Here is a 25,355-nt window from a genome sequence, read left to right on the forward strand (position 1 = left end):
TGCCTGGCTATTTAGTATTTTCCCTCTACCGAGAGTTTGTATTTCCTGGTTGGATCTGTTAAGCTGGCCTGAAAGTGTAGCTAAAGAAAAACAAACATATGCACTTGCGTTTCATTTGTGGTTTAGCATATTTGGTTTTAGAGACCCTTGATGGAAAATAAAGTTAGCTTTTGAGATTTATATTGCAAGTCGTTACAAAGAACACGACCACGGCACACAATATCTTAATTGGCTATACAATAAATATATATTTCCTTTCGTGCATCAGAAGGGACGAGAAAACAAAATCTATACTCGCACCGTTGTGTCACGGAGTATAACTTAAGCAAGATGTGGAGATGACAGCAGCAGGTAGTATGGTAAGCTTTAAGCTAATAATGAACCAGTTTGTTCAATAAGTAATGGCAGGTTGCTTGTGTATATCTGTCTTCCCCAAAGTAGATCTCAATGGCTTGTGGTGGTCAGCTGCGGAATGATGACATGGTGTGGCATTACAATTCATAATGTTCAGGACTCTGGAGTGAAAGCTTATAGCCATGCACTAAAGTAATTTTTATGCAATCTGACTCTGGCCTTACTATATAAAGGCTCAATTAAATCACTGTGATTTGGGCCACTGAGTATTATTGTAGATCAAAGTCAGAAATGGAATTACCATTAAGTACATATCAAGGGAACGGGACATGGTAGTTAGTTGGTGCAGAGTCTGCAGACACTTTTATTCATCTGGGATTAGTGTTGTAGTCGAGACCACCTGGTCTCGTCTCGAGACCGGTCTCGAGACCAAATTTTCGTGGTCTCGGTCTTGTCTCGGTCTCGCGCTTCTCGCCTTTTTTTGTCTTGTGGTCTCGTCTCGGTCTCGCGCCTCATTTGTCTTGGTCTTGTCTCGGTCTCGCGCTTCTCGCCTTTTTTTGTCTTGTGGTCTCGTCTCGGTCTCGCCTCTCATTTGTCTTGGTCTTGTCTCGGTCTCGCGCTTCTCGCCTTTTTTGTCTTGTGGTCTCGTCTCGGTCTCGCGCCTCATTTGTCTTGGTCTTGTCTTGGTCTCGGACTTATTGTCTCGGGTCTCTTCCCCCACCGAGACCACTCGAGACGAGATGCAAAACGTTCTATTATATCAACCCGATCGCAAGGACTGAGAGCGTGAGAGGAGCCCATTCACATTAATGAATTAAAGACAGCTGTTAAGGAGAACAGCGCTGCATGACGTTCATACAGGTCCAAAGAAGAGCACATGTTGATGTTATTATGATCATTCTATCATGAAATTATATCAGCCTCAGGCAATGGGCTTAAATAAAAAAAGTGTCGGCCGGGAGGCGGAGAGTTACGCACGGCATTGACGGCAATACGCATGCAGCGCCCGGCATACAGCCTGGCATTTTCATTTCAATATATTCTACCAACAGTGCAAGACTGCAAGCTTTCTTTTTGTGTTGTAAGTTGTAACTTGTAGCCTGTAGTCGTTTTAATAAACGAGGTTGAGCGGTGATCTGAATACTGATCTGAAAATAGCCAATCTACAACTATCACAACGCGTTGCACTGCAGCCGTGCAGCGCGACCGCGACATATGTATGAACTATGAAGCATCGCCTCGGTTTAGTTTCATCATGAGAAGAGTAAAGAACCACCACCTACCTGACGTTACATCTATACCTAAAGTAAACTAAAATCCATCCATCGTCCACCTTATGTGATCATGTCTTGTCAGGCTATAATAAAAACGATCATAAAAACAATCCTTTGTTGTATAACGTGCATGCATGCCTCATTGACATTGTTGGTTCACTACCGATTTATTTACTAAAAGGCTCAAACAGCAGCAACCAAAACCAACTAATAAACTATTGTTTTAATTTGAAGGTGAGCCATAGCCCATAGCCATTAATCTGAAAGGTTTTGGTCGGAAACTGTCAAACTGACAGTGACGGACAGTGTGACAGGTGAGGTCACAGTTCACAGGTTAATTCAGTGCATGCGCAATGCACATGGTTTAATTTGGGGGAACAACAAATGTACTGGTCAATAAGATGTCGGCTAATTCAGCTGTTATAAGGTTTGGCTTTGTGGAACACAAAAATTACATTTTCAAGGATAATGGGGGGAAAAAGCACAGTGCAAAGTGCAAGTTTTGTGGAAAATCATACTCTGAGACGTCAGGAAGAGGGAAAAATAGTCTTGGTCTTGACTCGGTCTCGCCTCGCGGCAGTCTCGGTCTCGACCCTCCTAGGTCTTGGTCTCTGCCCCCTAGGCTCGCATCGGTCTTGGTCTTGGTCTTGGTCTCGACCCTCCAGGTCTTGGTCTTGGTCTTGGTCTCGGCCCCATAGGCTCGCATCGCTATTGGTCTTGGTCTCGGTCTCGACCCTCCAGGTCTTGGTCTTGGTCTTGGTCTCGGCCCCCTAGGCAAGCAGCGGTCTTGGTCTTGGTCTCGGTCTCGACCCTCCAGGTCTTGGTCTTGGTCTTGGTCTCGGCCCCATAGGCTCGCATCGCTATTGGTCTTGGTCTTGGTCTCGACCCTCCTAGGTCTTGGTCTTGTCTTGGTCTCGCTTTAGGTGGTCTCGACTACAACACTATCTGGGATAGAAGAAAATAAAAGATAAAAAGATCATCCAACAAGCCAGAATACGATAGCCTGTATAATATTAAGTACATCATGTCATTGAGCAAGCTTAAATTTCATTCTCAGTAGTTTATCCTGACTGTTCAATATGAAGTCTATTTCAAATCAAGATAATTTGTTGTTGTTGATTGTAAACTAAAAATAAGAATGAAGTTACTCATTTTACAGCCTTGAGACAACTAGAAGCCAAGTTAAAATAAAGGAAGGCCAATAAGGGATCCTCTTAGATTTTATTATTTAGAGAATCTAAGAAGTTTATTGTGTTTAATTTAATCTATTCAAGATGAATGATGTTTGTCGAGCAAACAATGAAGGCTTATCTTTAACCCTGGAGACTCCTAATCCCTGAAATGCCTTTAGGGAAGTGGAGATTTGCTTAATTGAGTTGTTGGGAAGCCAATAAAACCTGCAGCTGTCACAGCATTCATAGGGGAGGAACACGGCATATAGTTTAATTCTGTAAGAGAGAAACGGAGAAAGATGGTGTGTAAGTCTCAGACTTCATCAAGAGTTGTTTAGTTTAGTGGTAAATTGCTAGTTTGAGTTAAGTGCAGCCTGCAGGCATGTTTTAAAGTATTTCTGTTGGGTGCATATTTAATGTATAAAGTGCCTTACTTAAAGTGTTATTTCAGTTTCAAACATGTTTGGGGTCATTTTAAAAGTCTACTCTGAACTTTTATTTTCACCTCAGACAGTTTTTAAGTTGCTTGATTCAGTATTTAGATATCTGACATAACGTTTAAGACATGCCCCCCCCCCCCCCCCCCCCCCCCCCCCCTCCTATACAAACCCATTCTAACTCCATCTGAAACACCGGTCCCTGTTTTTAATGAATCTACCATGGTTAAAATGAAGTTTGAGCTGGAGTTACAATGGGTTTGTATAGGAGGTGTAAGTGTCCGATATCAAAGCTCTAAATACTGAATCAAGCAACTTAAAAACTGTCTGTGTGCCAGTGTGGTGCTCACAAAAGTCAGAGTAGATGTTAAAATGTGTTTTGAAAGTGAAATATCATTGTGTGTGTGTCTGTGGCAAGGGAAAGGATGGTAACCGGTATTAGAAATTTATTTTATTCAAATATGTGTTTTCAACAGGATCCAAGAACGGAAATACATCGCATGGATGCAACGCATGGGACGTATCCTCAGTGATGTATCCCAAGGTCATCGGGGTTTCGGGTCTCGCGAACATCAGGGTAAGAATATGCCAATGATTTGAAGCCTCATATTGATGAATACATTATTTCTGGTAGTTTGGTAGTCTGGTAGTCTCTACAGACAGCCATCACATTGGCTTGATTCAAGGCTTAGGCAAATCTTGCAGGCTACACAGTCCACAAACTATACCGGAAATATTTGACATTTTTACTCTATACTAGCACTGATTAGTAGAATATAAAGCTATTTAAAAGCAGTGGTGGTGGTTATTATTGCAGTCATAAGTGAGAGAATATTTGTCTGCCTTGTAGACAAGGTTCTACTGGATATTCATCAGTGTTGCTTATAAAAATGACATACCATTTTAATCTACAAAGAAAACAATTCAACTCTATATGCTACAAAAGTGCTGCATGTGATGCACGACAACGGTGTTATACGTGCTATACTTGGTTTCATTTGATCTCTGTGTTAACAAGCTCTGAGCTGGTTATCAATATTTGACTTATCTAGGATGACCCCATTTTCTACTGTGTTGATCCTTTTATCTTCTCATGGCACCCTCACACTATTCTCAGTTCTCACTCCATATCTCATCTTCACCTGCATGCTCTCATCTCGTAACCACTTAAACCCCAGGTGGTTAGTGTGATTTCTGTTATTGTGGGGGAAGCTTTCGCTACAAAATAGCCGATCGACTAGTTCACACCACGTCACAACGTGAAGCTTGTCGATCTATATTTTCAATACGGATGCAGAGATTTAAGTGGCTAATGAACTCTCCGCTGATACACGCTGCTGTTTGCAAATGTAAAAAACTAATACACACACACACACACAGCTTTCATATAATTCCATGACATTTTGTCATAAACCTCATGTGACATTATGGCTCTGCATCATTTTTCTCTGTGTACCACCATGCAAACCAAATCCACAGGGCACAACGTTTATCATCACAACCTGGCACGGAGACAAGACTCTCACGCTCGTTATTTTTCTCTCTCTTGCTCTGCTAATTCCCTATTTCCCTACTAACCCCCCTATGTCTCCTTGCATATGACAACCCCCACCCCATCCCCACACCTTTCCCTCTTCTTCCATCTCTTCCACAATCTCCATCTCGCTTCTATCCATCACTCTGCTTGTGGGTGAATTAGGGGAAAGAAAAGAAACGGGCGGGCTGAAAGACAAATGAGAGTGAACAGAGGAAAGAGAAACAGATTCAATAAGAGTTTTTACTGTGGAGAAAGCTAGCACGGAGAGCGTTTCTGTGTGATGTCTGTCCCCCCCCAGCCCCCCTCCCGTGACTATCTCTGTCTCTCTCCAACCCATTCCCTTTTGCGCTCTCTCTCTCTCTCTCTCTCTCTCTCTCTCTCTCTCTCTCTCTCTCGCGCTCTCACTCACTCTCGCTCTCTCTCTCTCTCGCTCTCTCTCTTCTCTCTCTCTCTGCGTAAGCGCATGTGTGCCTCCCATCCCTCGCATTCACTGTAGTTCACTGCTGCCACAGATGAGCTGGGAAGAGGAGGTTAAGAGGATGTATGTGCCCAGAAGAAAACAGGAGGAGTTTGAACTGGCATGCACAGCTAACCGGCGGCTCTGATCATCTGCGGCTCGCTTGCTCGCCCGCCCTCCCAACCTCTCGCTCTCTCTTCCACCCCGCCTCTCTCTCTTTCTCTCACGCTCGTTCACACACATACACACACTCTCTCTCTCTCTCAGACCTCGCACTGGCTGGATGTCATCTCGCTACGCTGAACGAGAGGTGCTTAGGCTTGTCAGTAACTGGGCAGGGAGATCCTGAAATCTGGAAGTGCGTGCATGCGACCAAGCGTGTGTGTGTGTGTGTGTGTGTGTGTGTGTGTGTGTGTCTATGAGTTGTGCTTTTGACTGTGACTGAGTGCAAAGCAGGGACATTGATATAAACAGAGACAGCTTTGATTGGCTTGAGTGACTCGTTTGCTTCCTGTGTCACATTGGACCTAACTATACCTCTGGGATTTTGTCAACGAAAACAAACACAGCAAGGGTTTGGGGGGCAACAGGAGGGACAGATGACGTGTGTGTGTCTGTGTGACTGTGTGTGTGAGACTGTGTGTGTTGGGGCAAGCAGGGCATGTAGTTGGAAGCCACAGTCACGCTGGCATCCACCGTGACTCTTCACTGAAGGGAGGGATTGAGAAAGTGGGGGGGGTGGGGACTGGAGGAGAGGGATGCCATGAGGGAGCATATCTCTCCTGGCATTGCTGTTTCGTTTTATAATTATCTCGGTTAACTGGAAGTGGTATAACACACAGTAAAATGATAACATCCTAAAATAATCTTAACGCGGAAGAGTGTACAAATGGAACCAAATGGACCTGCAGGGTATTGGTTGTCATTCACTACAGGTGTCAGTGTGTTTCCGTGTCTCAATCTGTCTGTTCCCTATCTCTCACATTGCCCCTCTGTTTTACTGTCTCTCTCTTTCTCTCCTGCTCGCTCTACTTGGTGTGAAAGTTTATCCATACAGCCAGGCATGCTGGGCATCTCTGTTGCATATGCTGTATGTATGTAGGGCATTCGTTGACATCCGTCTTTCATCCGTCTCTCTCTCTATGCAGGTGTGAATACGGAGGCTCCCTGGTCCAGGGGCTGGAGGGCTGATGATGATGGACCTGAAGGAGAGCTGTGGCAGTGAGGGGAGCCACGAGACCTCCAGTCTGCAGCCCACCTCCTGGCAGGCCTTCGCTCACACCAGCACGCTCCACGGCCTGCGCTTCATCTTCCCTTACGGTCAGCCCACTGCCCGGCGGCTGCTCTGGGCGGCCGCTCTGTTGACCTGCCTGGGACTGTTGGCCCTGGAGAGCGCCGAGTGCCTGGCCTACTTCCTGTCCTACCCCCACGTGACCAGCATGGACGCGGTGGTGTCGGGCAGCCTCGTGTTCCCCGTCGTCACCGTCTGCAACCTCAACGCGTATCGCTTCAGCCAGCTGACGCGCAACGACCTGTACCACGCCGGAGAGCTGCTGGCCCTGCTCGACGTCCACCTGGCCATCCCCCAGCCTCACCTGGCCGAGCCCGACGTGCTGGCCTTCCTCCAGGACAAGGCCAACTTCACCGCCTACAAGCCCAAGGCCTTCAGCATGAAGGAGTTCATCGAGCGGGTCGGACACGACCTGAAGGACATGATGCTGTACTGTCGTTATCAAGGCCAGGAGTGTAGCCACAGCGACTTCACAACCGTGAGTACACTTATCGCTCACCTCGCTTAACATTTCGTTGCAGAGCCTCCAAATTCAAAAGAGAGAGAGAGAGCCTCATTATTCTTCGCTGTGTGATTGCGTTTGCTGGATTGATTTATTTCTGGCGGCATAAGGCTATAAGCCACGGTTGTCTGTCTGGGTTCTTGTCCTTATTCCTCTGTGTGTTTTCCGCTGGTTACATAATTTGGAGTGTGCTGATGGATTTGCTTTTCCCCTCCTACGCTGTTGTGCTGTGAGAGTTCCCTGCTGTGTTTCCTTTGGGAGACTTGGACCCATGTGCACAGCTTGTATAATATGTCTCTGTGCCTTAAGCAGACTTGTTTACTCGTTGTCAACCCTATAAATACATTTTATTATACTTTCTGCAACAGGTCTACAGTACATTGAACACACCTCTGACATGATGTATTATGGTTCTAACCAAGGAAACGGTCTATAGGACAGATTACAAGATTCACCAGCAACTTTTATTATCACTGTTGTAAACTCTTAAGTACTGGACCCTCGTCTGGTTTGACAGACAGGTAGCGTGTGTTCAGGCTGGCTGGTGCATGTGACAATCCGGTTTAAGTATTCCTTCGGTGCGGCGACTGCGGCGGCGGGGCCCGGGAGAACAATAACGAGACAGTATCACGCTAAAGGTTCACAAAGTTTATTACACAAACGGGAACATATATAGTGCTGGATCATAATGACATGACAACAAGATGAGACATAAATCGTGCCTATACTGCAGCAAGGCTGACCTTGCTGTCTGAGATGTCTCTCATAGCCTAACTATAAAGTATGCTATACAGATCAGGCAGTACACAATACATACATACATACATATCAAGTACACTGTGTCTCACGTTCAAGTACACAGACATGGGCTCATGATTATAACGTAACAATCACCAGCCCACATTTTATATAAACTGATCAGGATCTGCAAATGATCCTTGGCTATACTTGCTAACTGGTGAGTGGAGATAAAACACCAGCCGTAGCTTTAGTTTGAATAGTGTGAAATTGCCACCAGCCATCATGTGCTGATGCTGTACGTTGCCTGAGAAGAAGTGTACCTAATTCATTTATTCTGTTCTGAAGAAGGCATATACGCCAGAATGTCAAGGAAACTCATTTGGGGAGGTATTTATCAGTGTGGATTTCATTTGCAATTTTTCCTCATTGTTTCAGTATTGTGGTGTTATATTAGATTTGTAACACGTCTGCTGTATTTACTCTGCTGCTAATCTTGGCAAGTGATCAATAATATGCTCCTCCAAAAAAGAAGAATTATGAAAGATGCAAGCAAAGTCACTGTATCGTATGACAAACCTATAGACAGAGGGAGAGCAGGAGCACGTGCCCAGGCCAGTACTGATACATGCAATTACATACAGTATGCCAATACTACCGCAGGCAGGTTACAGTACGTCTGGCCCCTCTCAACTGTGGGAGTACTTCACGGCCAGCCAGATGTAAATATGTATGTAAATATGGGACATAGGACATTGCGGAAATCAAGTGCTGAGAGGGACGAGACTAATATCCAAGCAGTTAACAATACATCTACTGATGCACAGACTTGGACACATCATCAGCAAGGGTATGCCAATACATAGCTAGTAATCTACCATAGGCTGCTGCAAAAGGTTGTCCATGGATTGCAGCTATAGAGCAAAGCACAGTTTTGCAGCCATGACCGTCAGGTGTTAAGGGTTCTGATGATCACAAGCATGCTGCATATATATACTGTAAATAGTAAATACTGCAGAGATCTGATCTGCTTTATTGAGCTGTTTGGTTTAAGGAAATTAACCACTTAAGCCCTGTATTAGGCTACTTGTACACAGAATTGCAGAAATGGCCATATATAAACTCACAACACATATGTGTTGTGCGTTTGTAGATTGGCTATTTCCATATGATATTATCATTGTGATGCACTGTGAGACTGTAGATCTCCTATTTTTTTTTACATTTTTGAAAATCCTTAGAAAGTTTTGCCCCAAAACGGGGATGCACTACACTAGTATGACTCTCAACCAGAAGGCTGAGAACTCCTTATCTAATGCATTAAAAAGCATCTTTGCCTTTAGTGTTTCTAATCCAGATGGGTTGATATCTTCATGTTTCATCTTGAGACGGCCTTAACTGCCTGAAAACGCTTGGATTTAGGGATGTGAATTATCTGATAAGTTTTGATAAGCTTATCGATCGATTAACCGGTTAGTTGATAAGCAGCGTTTTCGTAAAGAATCGGAGAATCTTAATTTCCGTCAGTGTCTAACATACAGTACAAATCTACATATTTCTGATACAAAGAAATAATACAAAAAGCACATTATATTCATTAATCAAATATTTGACCATTGACGATACAGGGCCAGGCAATGGCATATTTGTATGTGCGTTCCTCGGCCACACACGCGCGCGCAGACAGCATTACATTCACAGAAAACCACCCAATGATAGAACCGCATCATTTTAGATTAATTACGTTTGGTTATTAACTGTTAAGTTTAACAGACTAATTTCTTAACGGCAATTGAAGTGGATGCCCCCCCCCCCCTTGGGCAACCCATACACTCAGCCATACATAAACTCACACCTGAGCGCTCACTTTGGTGTTCTCTGTCAGATCTAATCATTTTTGCGTTCGCCCAGTTGCTCTCTGTAAAGTGCATCGAGAGGCTACACTCCTGTGTTGTGACTCTCTAATTGACTCCCCTCACTGACCCCTTGTATGCCGTGTGACCTGCCTTTGACCCACAGTGTGAGTCAGATAATCATGTCAACAGCAGCTACAAGCAGGCTCCCTTCTTTTTGCCGTCTGCCTGTTGCTTTGCTGACTTCTCGTCTGTCTGTCTGTCTGTCTGTCTCACAGACACTTTTCTTTTTTCAAATGTTTTATCCCACAATTTTGCAACCCGTTTTATCATCCAGAGCCAATTATCTAATGTAATCCTGAGCGCGACACTTTCTCTGCCAACCTGGGAAGAGCACGGACTGACCTCATGCTTCCTTCTATTCATGAGGCGTCACTTTTCACTTAATAATAATAATAGCTCAAATTTATATAGCGCTTTTCTAAATACCCAAAGCGCTTTACATGGGAACACTAGGAACAGACTTTATTAAGAAAAAAAAAACAAAGCAAAACATAACAGATACAACAACAGTACAGGGGTAAAAGGATAAACGAGACCTCAGCTGGGGAAAGCTATCCTGAAGAGGTGGGTTTTGACTTGAGTGAGGTTTTGAAAGAGAGGAGAGAGGGAGCAACTCTGAGATGGTTAGGGAGTTCATTCCAGAGTTTGGGGGGGCGAAATATAGAAGGCCCTGTCCCCCCAGATGCGGTACTTGGCCTTGTGGACCTTCAGGAGGTTGGCTTCACTGGACCTGAGGGAGCGGGGGGGGGGGGATCATATGGTTCGAGAAGATCGGAGAGGTAGGGGGGAGCCAGGTTATTGAGAGCTTTGTAGGTGGTGAGCAGGATTTTGTAGTGAATTCTTTGTTTTGCGGGAAGCCAGTGTAGGTCGTGGAGGACGGGTGTAATGTGGTTTCTGGAGCGTGTACTGGTGAGCAGGCGGGCAGCGGAGTTTTGCACGTGTTGTAGTTTGTTGAGGACTTTGGAGGTGGTGCCATTGAGTATACTGTTGCAGTAGTCAATCCGGGATGTGATGAATGCGTGGATGAGGGTTTCGGCAGCAGGGGAAGACAGAGGGGGCCGGAGGCGGGCGATATTCCTGAGGTGGAAGAAGGCGGTTCTGGTGATCTGGTTTATGTGGGGGAGGAATGAGAGGGTGGAGTCAAATGTGACACCAAGGTTACGGATGTGGGGGGGAGGTTGTAACAGTGGAGCCGTCGATGTTGAGGGTGAAGTTCTGGGTGGAGCTGGTGAGAGAGTTAGGGCCGATGAGAGGGATTTCTGATTTGTTGCGGTTGACAGGGAGGGGGGCGTTTCCTTACTTGGACGTATCGCATGGAAGGAACGTGCAAACTCCACACAGAAAGGCCCTTTTGCAAACCCCAGTAGAGTAGAGAACACGCCCCACAGCGACCCCAGCGGGAATCAAGCCCAGGACCTTCTAACTGTGAGGCTGTGACACTATTGTCTGTTGTCACTTCCACACATGCACAGTATGAGTATTGTGGAAGTTTATGCTGGCAGGACCTTTGAGTTAAGTCCGGGTAATATGAGATTGAGCCCAAAACGGCTCAATGTGTGATTGTAGCTGTACAATGTACAGTGAATTTACTGTACGAGTTGATGCGTTTCTATTGTTGCAGACGAGTGGAGCCTCCCCTCCTCCGGAGAGAGAGATACAGTAGTTAACTGAAATCCAGTTTCATTTGACGTTTTATTAGTGTTTGAGTTGGAAAAGTATTCACTGATCGAACTTTCGTGAAATGGCTCATAAGCAAAATAAAACATACACGTCTCCTTTAGTAATTGTAGACAATGAGCAACACCTGCGCTTCCCTGCGCAGAGACCAAGGCTTAGCCCCCCTAAGCCCCCCCCCTCAAAACAAGCCCAATTGACTGACTTCTATGTAAACCAAGATGCATTAGCCCCCCCTCTAAATAGCCAGCCCCCCCATTAGCACCCCCAGTCACAATTTTCTGGAGCCATCGCTGCTCGGAGGACGGCTCATTTTGATGAGAAGCAGGTTGTAGCTATAGTTGCCGCGTGTCAAGAAATTCAATATATCTGTCATGTTCTGTGGAAGGAAGGAAAAAAAACGATTGAATTTGATCCTCACTTATCTCCCTCACACTGTTATATATACTGGAGTAGCTAATGTGTGTGTCTACTACTACCCAGACATCTGAAATGGCCATTCTCTTGTTGCACGCTAGATGATGTGAAAGAACAACAACCTCCATCTCTCTTTCTCTGTTGACTTGGGACACCATCATTTGTCTTAACTCTCTCCCAAAGAGAAATGCTTGGTATAGAGTTGGGTGATGTTGGGTGAGGATGATGGTAGTCCAAGAAGGTGTGCAGGGATGGAGGCATGTGTGATGGTGAGGGAGAGAGTATGCAGATAGAAGCGTAGCTGTGAATGTACTGTAGCAGTGACGCATAGATGTGAACGCGGCAGTGCAGTGTGTACAGTTTGGGCTATTTATCAGTGAATAAATGCTCCTACTGTGCATTTAGAGATGTTTCTGGTGGAGCGGCATATTATCCGCCTGTGGGGCGCTGGAGCGCGAGTGAATTTTAAATCCTAAATTACAAACTAGTCTGTCATCTCTTTTTACATGTATCTGACACCCTTCATCTCCATGCTCCATATGCCCGGCCTGCTCACCAAAACATTGCGTCCATGAGAGGATAGTTAAAGCAGCACTTCACTGCTGCAAGAAGCTGCAGTCACTCAAGCGTACAGCACTATTTGTAGAGGGAGAGATCATTGTCGAGAATTACTATAACAATAACTATAAAAAATGTGGAAGTGGAATTGAAGTGGATGGCACAGTCCACTACAATGGAGCAATTCTATGTATGGCAGAATCGCAGCCTGTCAAAATCAATCAGAAGGACATCTAGGATGAAATCTGTCTCATTCGTCCTCTGAAATTATGTTTTTTATTAAGGGAGATGAGGAGACTATTATGAATGAATAAATAATGCTAGCTGGTAGCTGCATTACCTCGGGTACAACTGTCTCACTGTATAATTCATGATCACAGTGAGATTATCCATATCTCCTGTATGTGTCTTTTAGCACCATGGAGATCTCTCTCTCTCCCTGCTCTGTGTGGGCTGGTGCGTGTTTGGTGCCGCTGTTTACAGAGCGTTGCTCGCATAATTACCGTTATAAGTTATGGTGCCTTATGTGAACGGCTCTTCTTGAATATTACTCCAGTTACCATCATCACTCCTAGCCAGGTGTGAGAAGAGACCATCATTAAGGTGAAAACAGGCACATGCATATTGACTGTTGTGTAAACCTTTACAAAACAGGATCATGTTAGTTCATTGTCTCCACCAGGAACCAGAAACACTGCATAATCATGTTTAGTATATGTCCTCAATTTCATTAAGACAAACAATATTCCGTTTAACCAATCTGCATTTGCCACAAGGAAACCGAAGAAGCATGCACACACAGTATGCATGAGCACACCAGTACATATGCAATGCACATCCATTATCACACAGGGCCATGCTACATGTGTGAATACATACACAGTACACACGCATTCTTTGAATACATTACCATGACTCACAAGAGACCAGAGTCAGCATGGGAGTGACATTGTGATGAATGACCGCTGGGAAGCTTGTAGGAACTTAGAAGTCAGTAAGATTTGACTGATGGAACTGGAGCACAGTACTGCAAGTGAAATGTCAGTAGTGTGCAGATTCCATTTCGGAACGTGTGTGTGTGTGTGTGTGGGGGGGGGGGGGGTGGGGGGGGGGGGGGAGGTCAGGTGCATCGTTTAGAGCGCCCTAATGGCAACTTATTTTTCAATTTGAATACCTTGAATAGGTGTTTTTGCCCATATATTGCATTCAATGACACCAAAATAGTAGCTATTGAATTCAGTCAATTCAGTCAATAGTAGTGAATTCAGTCTAGGGCCATCACACAGAGCCTTGGCTGTTGTTGGACAGCCAAAAGCTTCTTTGTTGTTGAATTGGAATCTATTCACCGTCTGTTCCAGTTGTTCCCCAGCAAGATGATTGATAACAATGGGAACAGAACTATCAATCATTACAGGTTTGTAACTCTGAGAGTGTACAAATGGAAAACGGGATAGACCCAATATTAAGGATCCATTTGGGTGCCACAAATTGCACACGCTAATATTTACACTAAATAAATTAACTAGATAAAAGGATTTGTTTCTGTGTAGTTTGGGGTCCCAGAGATAAAGATCATATCAAATATCAGCCAGTCAAGCATAAATGACAACTGACAAGTGACATCTAGGAGAAAAAAGGGGAATAAAATAAGTGGTTACTCGACAAAAATAAAGTACCCGTATCTGTACTCCGTATCGTTGATTTGCCCCGGGTGCTGAGTAAGACCACAGTCCCGATCGCACCATCCTGACAAGAATGGCAAGGCTTGTTCATGTGGGACCAAAACACTGATACCATTCCCATGCCGCATCGGGCCACTGCAGTATAGTCGCAGACCACACATTCCCCAGATTGTATGTTAGTTAGTTTAATATCATGTATTTTATTTATCCCGCTCCTGCCTGCCATTGACTGGATGACAACCCGATCCAAACAGTGGCATAATAGACCTGCGCTTCACCCAATTACTCTAGCTCTCACATCATGTCTCGCAGGAAAGCCGTGGGAATGCACTTGACATGTTCTCGCTTACTTTTTGTATCGCAACACCCACCACAGTGGGGTGTAATTCTAACCGTGGTTAAATCCTGATTGGTCACACTGACAGCCTGCCCTATACATCATTGTCTGCCAAAGTGAATCAGTTAATGTACCCATCCAGCAACACTGGCCTTGTGCGCCCACTAAACCCCTGGCCCAGATATTTGTTCTTTGAGAGTGTACCCCATCACAGTCGGTATTAATGAGAGAGCTGATAGCACCCAGACCATGGCCCTCTTTATCACACTGACGGTAATTAGCCACTTGTCAGTGCAGCCTGACAAAAGCAATGTTAGAACAGCAGTGCATATATATATATATATATATATATTGGTGCTGGCTATTTACTTAAACCACAATTATCCTCTACATCTAACTTGTGGTCTTATCACTCGAATAGCTAATTAATGCATGGCCACAAAAACTGTGCTCTTATCACCATCACAGTCGCACTGAACAACTGTTGCTCTGCTTTTGGGAAGGCTACAGTACATGTCTTTCCATTTGAAAGGCGAAATCGTATTGTGTGCATGTTGTGCATGTGCATGTTGTGCATGTGCATGTGCACGCGCTGGAGTGAGGGCCTCATCAGTCAGGGAGAGGGAAGAGGAGATGTCAAGTCATGGGGAGAGACGCCACTGGAGTTGGCATTCATGCCAGCAGGAGGAGGAGAGAGAGAGGTGAGAGGGAGAATAGGTATATGGCCCATTACCCCAGCAGCCTGCCACAAGATGTATGTCATCATGGCCCTGGGAGGAAGAGATAGATTGTGGGTGAGACCATGTGTATTGCTTTGAGCATGCTGAAAGGCATCTATTATGTGTATTTGTGCTATACGATGGTGCAGTCAACTTGAATACATTGTCTGATTTCTTTCCTGAGTGCATGAGTGTCTGTATGTCAGTGATACTGTAGCTCATGCATGCAGTCAATGTTTGTAGATGTTGTGACCTCTGTGATGTTCACTTTGTAGGTGATCTCGGTGATAATCCAACCACGTATATACATCCAAAAGAAGTGCAAGTAAAGTGAAGTTCATGAAGGTTAAATGCACTTGTGTTTTCAGGAGAAAATAAAATATGACAAGGTAAAAACCTAGTATGTGGCTGGATGTATGAAACAATATAGAGAAAAGAAGTGCAACTTAATTCATCTGTGAGATTCAGATCTTTGCAGGGACGTATCTATGACTTTTTTCGTAAACCAGAGGCAGAGACATGGCCTTATTATCCAACTGATTGATCTGAAACGTATTTACTGGTTTCACACAACAACTGACTCTCTAATAGCTAGAGACAGATGCGTAACTAGATGTCAGTGGGCCCCGACGCAGGCTGATCACACCTAGTTGGTGTGAGAGAAGAGGAGGCAGGGGACAGCAGGGTGAGATGGAGGCAGATGATTCGCTGTGGCGACCCCCGAAGGGAAAATCGGAAAGGAAAAGAAGGCTTGTTTCTTTTCTCCAGCTTGATCTTAATCTATTTCAACGATCTACACTCGTATCCGGATGAAACTTCATGGTACATAACATTTTTGAAATAAACAAGTCAGAGTGCTCTAGATGGATTTAACCATGAATAAGGGCATTCCAATTCCAATGTCACCAAGTTTGCAAAAAATGACAAAGTTAAAGTAAAAAAGATTGTCAGATAGTCGCCATCTTTGAAATATGTAAAATACAGAGGTGGACAGTAAGTGAGTAAATGTACTTCAGTACTGATTCTGAGGATTTGAGTATTAGATTTTTTTTTACTCTCACTCGAGTACATTTCCAAGACAATTTATTTTACTTTTACTCGAGTAAACTTTGATTGTTTTGTCTGGCTTTCAGACATGTGGCAGCCAAGTCTATGGACTTTTAATGTTTGGGAACCAGTTTCGGGTCCAGTTGAGGCTCGCACAAACAAACAAGCCCTAATACCACCACTTTTATACTGAAAAACATCCCTCCATGTGCAAAAAAATGAAGGCCCTGTTAGTGGCTTTGTGAGAATGGTATTGTGCATTTTTCTTTGGCAATGTTCTTCTCGTGCCAATAAAGCCCATTGAATTTAATTGGAGAAATATTGGAGGCAGACTACTAGGATGGTGAAGTGCTTACATGTTTGTATTAATGAATGGTATTTTTTTTCCCTTTCTTCCCCCTACCCTAAGCATCCGGTTTATAAGAGCACAAGCTCTTATGATGTGCTTCATTATAATCAATCAATCACACTGAAGGACAGATGAAACCGGACATGGAGAAATTGGAAGACAAAACTAGCTAATGGATGTAGAAGGACAATTCTTTCTTTGGTGTAATGGACAGCAGCCACAATTTCTTTTAGAAATAGCTACAAAAACAGCTGAAGTACCGGTACTTGAAAGCTGCATTAGTCTGAAAGGAAAGAGAATTGAAAAGAGTGTGTGTGTGTGTGCGTGTGCGTGTGTGCGTAGGGCTGGACAGGGTAAAAAAAAGAATGGATGGAGCGGCCGGGTATATGCCCTGCACGTCAAGTGGCCAGTCCAGGCCTGAATTTACTTTTACTCTTGAATACCTAAGTACATTTAATAGCACATACTTTTTCCACTCTTACTCAAGTAACATTTTGACTGAGCTACTTTTACTTGTAGTGGAGTAAATCCGAATAGGTCGTATTTGTACTCTTACTCAAGTACTGCTGGGGTCGAAGGGTACAGAAGGCGTAACCCACAGCGGTGTTGTGTGCCGAAAACAGCTGATCCACATTCCACACACAAGCTCACGGCGCATCGCATCCCAAGCGTTGTGAAGCTTGCATGCAGCATTTGAGGCGCGACACCGCCGTACGACGGAGCATCGCCGCATAGTGTTGCTCGGGGCAGAGCTTTATTGGCGACTCGCAAAGTGGGTTGTGGCGGGTTATGGCGTCGCCATGATGCCATGTTTAGATTGTTTACCGACTGAACATACCGGTCAGAAAGCTGGGGAAGTCACGGCAAAACTTTGCAGAGAAGGACGGTGCTATATAGTAGCAGCCATGGAAATGCGACAGTCCACTCCTCGAGAAACGTTCTCTGACGTCGTTCTGACTCATTTACTTTTTCTATCGTCACTTTTTCCTCTCTGTGACTGTGTCCGACTCCGTAGTATTTTTTGTTGTTGTTCGCGGGGGTCATATTAGCCAAGAACAATTGAGATATTCTCTCCTAAATGAAGTGCATACATATCTTAGCCAGGTCCTAGACTACTGTGATGTGCGCACGCCTCACAGTGACTGAAACATAGAGCTGAGGGACCATAATACATACATAGTGCACTCCTCCTGCTAGCTGGTATTAGAGGTTAGAAAGTCTCGCACCAAGTGAACTGAAATGTAGTGCTTCTTGCTTAAGCAAGCAGGTTAGGGTTAGAGGGTTAGAAATATGTAATCTCCCATGAAAATTGAGAATGGAAAGGTGTATGTAGCAAGAAGAGGGAATACCAGATAGAACAACGTATGCATTTCGGCATCAAGACTTCATCGGCCTGCCTAATGATATTATTTCGGTCCTCCTGTAGCCTACTTTCCCACCGATTAGACTTTATTAGGCCTTAATTTATTAAAAAGATTAATTTGTTCATAATTAGAACTAATATGTGTCTAATAAGAAATCGGATAACAAAGCCTAATACGTCGTTATAATGTTTGGTCTAATGACCGATATTATCCCGGTCGTCATGAGATTATATTATAGGCCTCTGGCCTCATATTAGCCTTCATTAGAAATAACATGTTGTTATTAGAAACACATTACTGCCACCACACGTTTATACGTGTGGTGGGGGGCTCTCTCTAGGTTGTCCTCAGACGAGCCCTCCATCGCCGTTTCCAGTCATCTCGATTCTCCATACATCTGGCCAGTTCGTTGGTACTTTGCACTCCTGCATCGCTCTTGAGTACATCCACGTATGTTAGCGTGGGACGTCCTCGTGATCGATGCCCGTGTGTTGGTTCCCAGAGCACCAGTTTGCTGGCTGGCAGTTCTTGATGCCTTTGGCAGTGTCCTGCTATAGTCTCATTCTCCTGGCTGCTATTTTCTGGCTCACCCTTGGTAATCCCTCATACAGAGTCTTGTTAGTGACATGTACAGTCTTGCTGATGTTAAGTACTGCACGCCGCATTCTGGTGTATAGCACCCGTCAAGGGACTTCTGCAGGGTTGGCTTCAGGGTTCAGCATTCACTGCCGTATAGGAGAACAGACTCCACTGTTGCGTAGAAAAAGCTGAGTTTGATTTGTCGGGGGAGATTGGAGTTCCATACACTGGTCATGCCATTCAGGGCCCTCCATGCAAGTGCCTTCCTCACTTTCAGATCTTGCTCGGTTGAGTTGACCCATGAGCCCAGGTACTTGAAGTCCTTGACTTCCTTCAGCACAGTGCCTCCTGTTGTTGTGAGAGATGGATGTTCCGGTGAGATGTTATAGGGGATAACCTCAGTTTTCTTGGCATTTAGCCTAAGGCCAACATTGGCACAGTCCAGCTCCACTCTGTTCAGGAGAGCAGGCTGATGTCATCCACATAGTCCAGGTCTGTCAGGACTACTTTGGGATGTCGTCTTGACAGAGTGCGTCCACTAAGGGAAGTAGGCTTTTAGAGCATGGAAAGTCCAAGCAAGGTATTCCTTTAACTTTGGTTCAATAACGGGTATGGTTTCTTGTGCCCTGCAGGACAGAATCCCAAATGATTGTCAGAACAATGTGCTTTGTTTTTGTCAAAATGAAGCTTATGTTCAGGACAGCATGATGGGAAATTGTGCCCATTAACTTGCTGCAAGGACTAAGAGGTTGGATTCATGCTCTGTCTTGCTTTTTCCAGTCTTCTTTTTCCACTTATTGTCATCCCCTTAGACGGGCTGCAAACAACACTATAGATAGTCTAGATGAGACCAAATTAAGTGGAGTGGCTTTTCTGTATTCCAAAAGCTTGCTTAGGCAAGCACTTATTCTCATTCTTATTGCAGTTGAACTGACTAAAATGTGCATTCATATGCAAGTTTTGTATTTCTCTCCCATCTCTTGTTTCCCATCTTTCCAACTTTTCCTCTCCTTTGCCTCATTTTCTGCTTTTAATCCTTAATCCTAGGACGGGAACCCCTTTTGATGTTTTAAGGATTAAAAGTGACGCGCTACAAGCTTTAAATTCATGAAAATGTGGCGCAAATCTTTGAATATACTGTATATTCTTTCAGAGCGAACGTCTTTAACTAAAATCTTTGCTTCTGGAACAACACATTTTCAGATAGGGGTCCTCGGCCAAATACAGATCATTCTGGGGGTCCTTGACATGAACATGGTTGAGCACCGCTGACATACAAACACAGGTTTTTCCAGAAACCTTTTAGGATTTAGACTTAGGTCTAAATGGGTTAAACCACACAGCAACGTGGTTGTCTACCAGAAGGGCATGTTCTATACCAACACAAAGGCTGTCTCCATGGAGACACCTGAACTAAACAACACAAACATAAATCAATATCTCATGCATGCCCTTGTCTATTCAGTCGAAGGAACAATATTGTGCCATTTAGGTGGTGGTGACCCTGCATTGCAATCGGATCTGTCTAAGATTAATGCTCTTTTAGTGGCGTTCTTTGATGGTTCTGGTTCATACTGTACGTCAAGAGGCATATTCAGGTCAGGCACACAATTAAAACCCTGAATTCTAATTGAAATCTTGAAGATCTGTACACTCGGGATACATTAACAGTCAACACTGACGATTTTACTGTGCAGTCAGTCCTGTACAGTAAGCGAGATGGTCTCTGTCGTGTATTCGAACACTCGGAAGCAAAGGTTCTCTACGAGGAGGTTATATCAGTAGGCTTTTATTCACGCTTAGTTTGTCTTGTCACATGTCAATCAATCAGTCTCTAGTATCAATCTCATCTAAACCTATATCCGCCTCCGGGGCGATACCATTCTACAGGAGGGGTGTGTAAGCTATAAACCTCTCACGATACACCACAGTCTCTTGAGAGCGTCTTTGGCTAATTGTGGATATCTGCTAGTACTACAAATGTATGAACGTCCATTAAATACCAGAAGGTAAATATGGGAGTGGATCCACTAAAGCTATACAGGGATGACCGTAGCTTAGTGGGTAGAGTGGTATTCAGAAGGTCACCGCTTTGCCTCGCGGTCCAGTAAAGAAAGACACTCCCCCCTGTGGGAAGAAAGCATCTTCTCCATAATGGTATCTGTCCAAGATTGATGTCCCTCGGGCTGACCTCATAGTCACTGCAGTGTTCACATTCACTTTTGTCAGATGTGGCCTTGCCTTCCCTCACAGCTCATTACACTGACAATGACGGTTGTTGGTGATTTAAAAATAACAGTGCGCCCTAGTAGTAATGTTTGACCTCCAGCCTGGACTGGAGCGAGTGCTGGTTGCATTCAGTGGATGCTGTCAATGATGCATGTGGACGCTTGACACTGCTGAAGTTGCTGACAAATCATGGGGCTGTGAAATATGCCAGCTTGCAAATGATGTCTATGCATATGCATTTTTGTCAATCATTTTTGTCAAAAATAGCAGATATACAAGCTCACAGCGCGGCACAAATCTGCAATGTTTTGTCATTTTTGAAAAAAATGGTGAAAGTGTGAGAACTACTGATTTAGTGTAAGGCATTTTGTAGAATCGGCCTCAGGTCTTAATGATTAGTTTAAAAGAGTCACGTGACGTCACACATTGTTTTGTGGATTCCCACGTTGAAGCCTGGAGTTTGGCAAGTTGACAACTTGGGGGTGGCTCAGGGGTAGAGTGGCCGGTAGAGTGGCCGGTAGAGCGGCCGAATGGGAACCGTGAGGTTCCCTTCCCAGTTCGATCCCCGACCCATGGTGATCGATCTGGGTGAAATGGATATAGAATGCAATCCCATCTTGGATCTTTGCAGCCAGGAGTGACCATAGATGAGAGGGCAGAGCTGAGGATGTGCTTTACTTACTATGCATCCTATCCTGATCGCTGTGGTCATTTCCATGTGGACAGAGCTTAGTCACAGAGGGCGTCTAAACAGGCAGGGAGTATAGTGCAAGAGTGTACGCTTTTGTTTTAATTAGCACGTTGCATGTTCCAGTGGGCCGGAAGGAAGGGTATGCCCTGACACTCAAAGCGGTGCCATCTCACGCTTTGCTGACTTCACGATAACAGTGTGGTATAGGCGTGCGACTGCGAGTGCGGATGGAGTAAAGAGAATGAGATGGACATTGAGAGATATGTGTCTGTGTGTCAGACTGAGAATGAGGGCTATAAAGGTATAGGCAGACTGTGCAAGCGTCTGGGTTCTCAGCTGGCAGCACAAGCCACGCTCTGAAATATTCACGTTTGCCTCACATTACATAACTCCTCACAACGCTAACATGCATATATGCACAGACTAGTATACTCACCCCCAGACAAGTACACACACACACACACGCACACACACGCACGCACGCACGCACGCACGCACGCACGCACACGCGCGCACACACGCACACACACGCACACACACTCACTCTCACTCTTCCACTTTAATGCTTTTAGGGTTGTATTTGTTGACACAAAAATGTCCACTCAACTAGTCCTTCAACCGTGTGTGTGTGTGTGTGTGTGTGTGTGTGTGTGTTTCAGGGGGCCATTAGCTAATTTACAGTGGAGCTCATCAAGTATAACGAGGTGATAATTTGCACTAATTCTGAATCCAGAAAGCCGAGAGCCCACTTGGGAGAGATACATATGGAGAGACAGAAAGACCTTGCTCGGTTAATTTCAGCTTTATTAATGTTTGTCTGAGTGACTCTTTGGGTGGTGCAGGACGCTGATTCCTTCATGTCAAAACCTCCACTCGTTTCAAATGACGTCAGATAATTGATGTCGGCAAACTTTAGACAGAAAATGAAGGACGAATAATAGTTTAAATTGAGTGAAAAAATAAAATGTATTACAAAAAGTGTTGTCCTTTTCCACCAGGTATTGGGTTAGGTTATTCCAGGCCAGTAATTTTTGGAATTTTAGTCATTCTATAAGAGAGTGGAATCTGTAGAAGTTGATGTATTAATGATCCAGTCGCACATGCTTGGCGTTTTGCTCTAGGTCTCTGAGCTTTGTGTCAAGACTTGCTTTGGTGTTTTGAAAGCTGAGTTGTACTTCTAAGGGAGAAAAAAAAAGTTCCTTAAGGGAATATGTTGTACTGGCGTGAACCCGTGAACATATTATACACTTGATCATCCTTGAAATAATGATTTGGTTTTAGAAAGCTTGTAAAATACATTTCTGTAAGATCTCTGCAGTGTTCAGACTAAAAGTTGCAACAATGATTATGCAAGACCTCTTTCATTTCAATAATCTTATTTTTCATTTTTTCACAAACTGATACATGACTCACATTATACACAGACAAACTAACATATAGACATACCCTACATACATTATACATGCATACAAACATACGTCCATCATCTTTTTCTACTTAATGTATTCATAGAGTTTTCGAAAATCATAAAACCTTTGTACTTTGTACAGGAATGGTTCCTTCATTTGCGAAACCCCTTGATAATATCTCTGCGTATTCTCATCCCATAATATATATTCCACAACTGGCCCCAAACTAAGAAAAGTCCTTCCATGTCTCCATGGAGACCATGTGTGAGCCAGTTCTAGCGGGCACAGTTTCAGAACACTGTGGAGCCAGTCCCATTGTGGAGCCTAGTCACAGGTTGCTGTGAGCTTCATACATATTGATTTCCCTGTGTTGAAAAAACCCCCCTTTGTTTATGTTGGCAATTAAAACTCAAATATGAGCTCGCGGCTCAAAAGTCCTTGGTGTTTACACTACAGTCTGGGGAACTTGACATTCAGAGTGATGTATTATTGTTCAAGATGCTTCCTCAGCTCTTCAGCTGTCCCGCTCCACGGTCACCAGTCAAAGACTTGTACTGTACTTCTTGTGGATTGAATTTATTTTAATTAATTTTTAATTTTATTTTGGGGGGTCCCCAGATGATTTTCAGCCAAAAACGTTGAGAACCCTTGCTCTAGTCTAGAATATGACAGTCTTTATGAAAGTATTTCTTCAATCATTCTAAAGGTGAGAGACAGTGAAAGTTTTCAAATCCCCCGGGAGATCCTTATGGCTGTGACAATAATCACAACATGTGGTGCATACTGTAGGTTTTGAGTTCGTTAACATCATATTTATCTATTTCTTTCCTGGTGAAAGTTACAGGAGTGCATGTGAAGTGTAATATGTTTATGTACGCTTATTATATACACAATGATCAAAGATCATTAAATGTTATTGACTGACTGTCGTCCATCCTATGTTCAAGGGCTTCCTGAGAAACAAACCTGCGTTGCCACAAGGGGGAGGGGAAACCCATTAGTGACCAAATGTTACAGTATGTCGCCTATTTGGACACATTTTGGCTGCGAGCCAGGCAAGAGACAGCTGGTGAATTAGGACGAGGCAAATATGCTGCATTTATGTCAAAACTAAACAAAACGTGTGATGTATTAGAAGCAACTATACTTGCATACATACATCACAGCCCTACTTGGTCTCTCCTCATTCACTCATTGGTGATAACTATTGCATCATGGTCTATATAGTTCCACATTTTGCCCAACTCTCTGCTATACCGCCGTCTCTGTGGATCTGCCTTATGAGCCACAACAATGTTACTTCATCCTCCTCTCACCTCCATCTGTGTCCTCTCTATTCCACCGGAAATTGCTTTACTAGATTTCCATCTCCTATTTTCTCATTCTTCTTTTACCCCAAGTCTTCTTCCATGAGGTGTCGTCTGCTTACTGCATGCCTTGCTAGTGGAGTCGTGTCCCATTGTATACCTTTCTACTTACATCTCCTGTGCTGATGACAGTAGAGGGTGCATGTCATGGGGTGAGGGGTTTGCGTCTGTCAAGTTGCTTGAAGCTTCTTAAAGGTATTGTAGACAAGTTTCCAGTGTTTGTACACAGCATTGATCGAGTGTTTCCAAACAAATTAAAATCTAGCTCCACCCCCCTCCCCCCGTCATTCTATTGGCTGAGCCAGGTCACTTCAGGCTATGGGGTTGTTGTTGCTGCTGGGAGGGACGCTATGGATATTGCACTCGTATGGCTAAATATGACATTAAAAATTATGAATTTCTATCGATATCATAGTTACAACAATGACATTGAGTTGACATGTTTTTTTAAGGGTAACTGTAGCGTAATCACAATATCACAAGACTGACACGACGAGTCCCGCAAATGAGGAAGTAGGAAGTAGTGGAGCAGACTCACTGGCTCTCAATTCAATTATCTTTCATTTGTAATCGTGCATATAAAACATATTGCCCCTCAAATGCCCCAGCCACTACAGCATCGTTCATGTGAACTACTTTGTCCACGGTTATTCATTGCAATGAAGAAAAATTGCTATGATGATCAGCGACGGCTTGTCACCGTTGGCGAGCACGGGTTGAATGCAAGCTTCAAGCCGGCCGGACCACCCAACCATGCGCTATACATAGCGATTCTCATAATTTCAACAGGCTTACATATTACATCATAAACATACTATTTCACATGAACAATGGTGAAACTAAGATATGGGGATAATATTATACTTGCAATGAAATCGCATTGCGTTTTCATTATAATACTGCTGGGTCGAACACACAGTCAGACCCTCGCGCTGTGATTGGCTAAGACTCCGCGTCACCCCCCACACAGACCCTCCTCCCAACACACTTCCTGACGTCCCGAGACAAAAACAACAGTGGATATAAACAGATACAAACACATAGAGGGAGACAAAGGGAGAGTGTATGTCTACAGGGCAGCAGCTCAGCATCAAAATATAGGGGAAGATAGAGGGAATAAGGCCACAAATATAGATAGATAAATATTTTGATTTTTGGCTGAAAACCTGCCTATATCACCTTTAACCAAAACTAATTCGACTATACTTCTCGGCCTGGGGGCCCATGACCCACATTTTTGCCACACATTTTACTA

General features: G+C 44.1%; 1 protein-coding gene across 1 annotated transcript in view; it reads left to right on the forward strand.

The window, feature by feature from the left end:
* Positions 1-6,427: 6,427 nt before the first annotated feature.
* asic2 (acid-sensing (proton-gated) ion channel 2) overlaps positions 6,428-25,355 on the forward strand; it is a gene marked incomplete at its 5' end in the record, with an annotated part of 387,423 nt that continues 368,495 nt past the window's right edge. Inside the window, one exon of the mRNA XM_080776171.1 lies at positions 6,428-7,000. Within this exon, the coding sequence (XP_080632297.1) occupies positions 6,428-7,000 (573 nt within the window). The remainder of the gene's footprint in view (positions 7,001-25,355) is intronic.

Source organism: Protomyctophum bolini (genome assembly GCF_963924005.1).
Source record: "Protomyctophum bolini genome assembly, chromosome: 11".
Lineage (NCBI taxonomy): Eukaryota > Metazoa > Chordata > Actinopteri > Myctophiformes > Myctophidae > Protomyctophum > Protomyctophum bolini.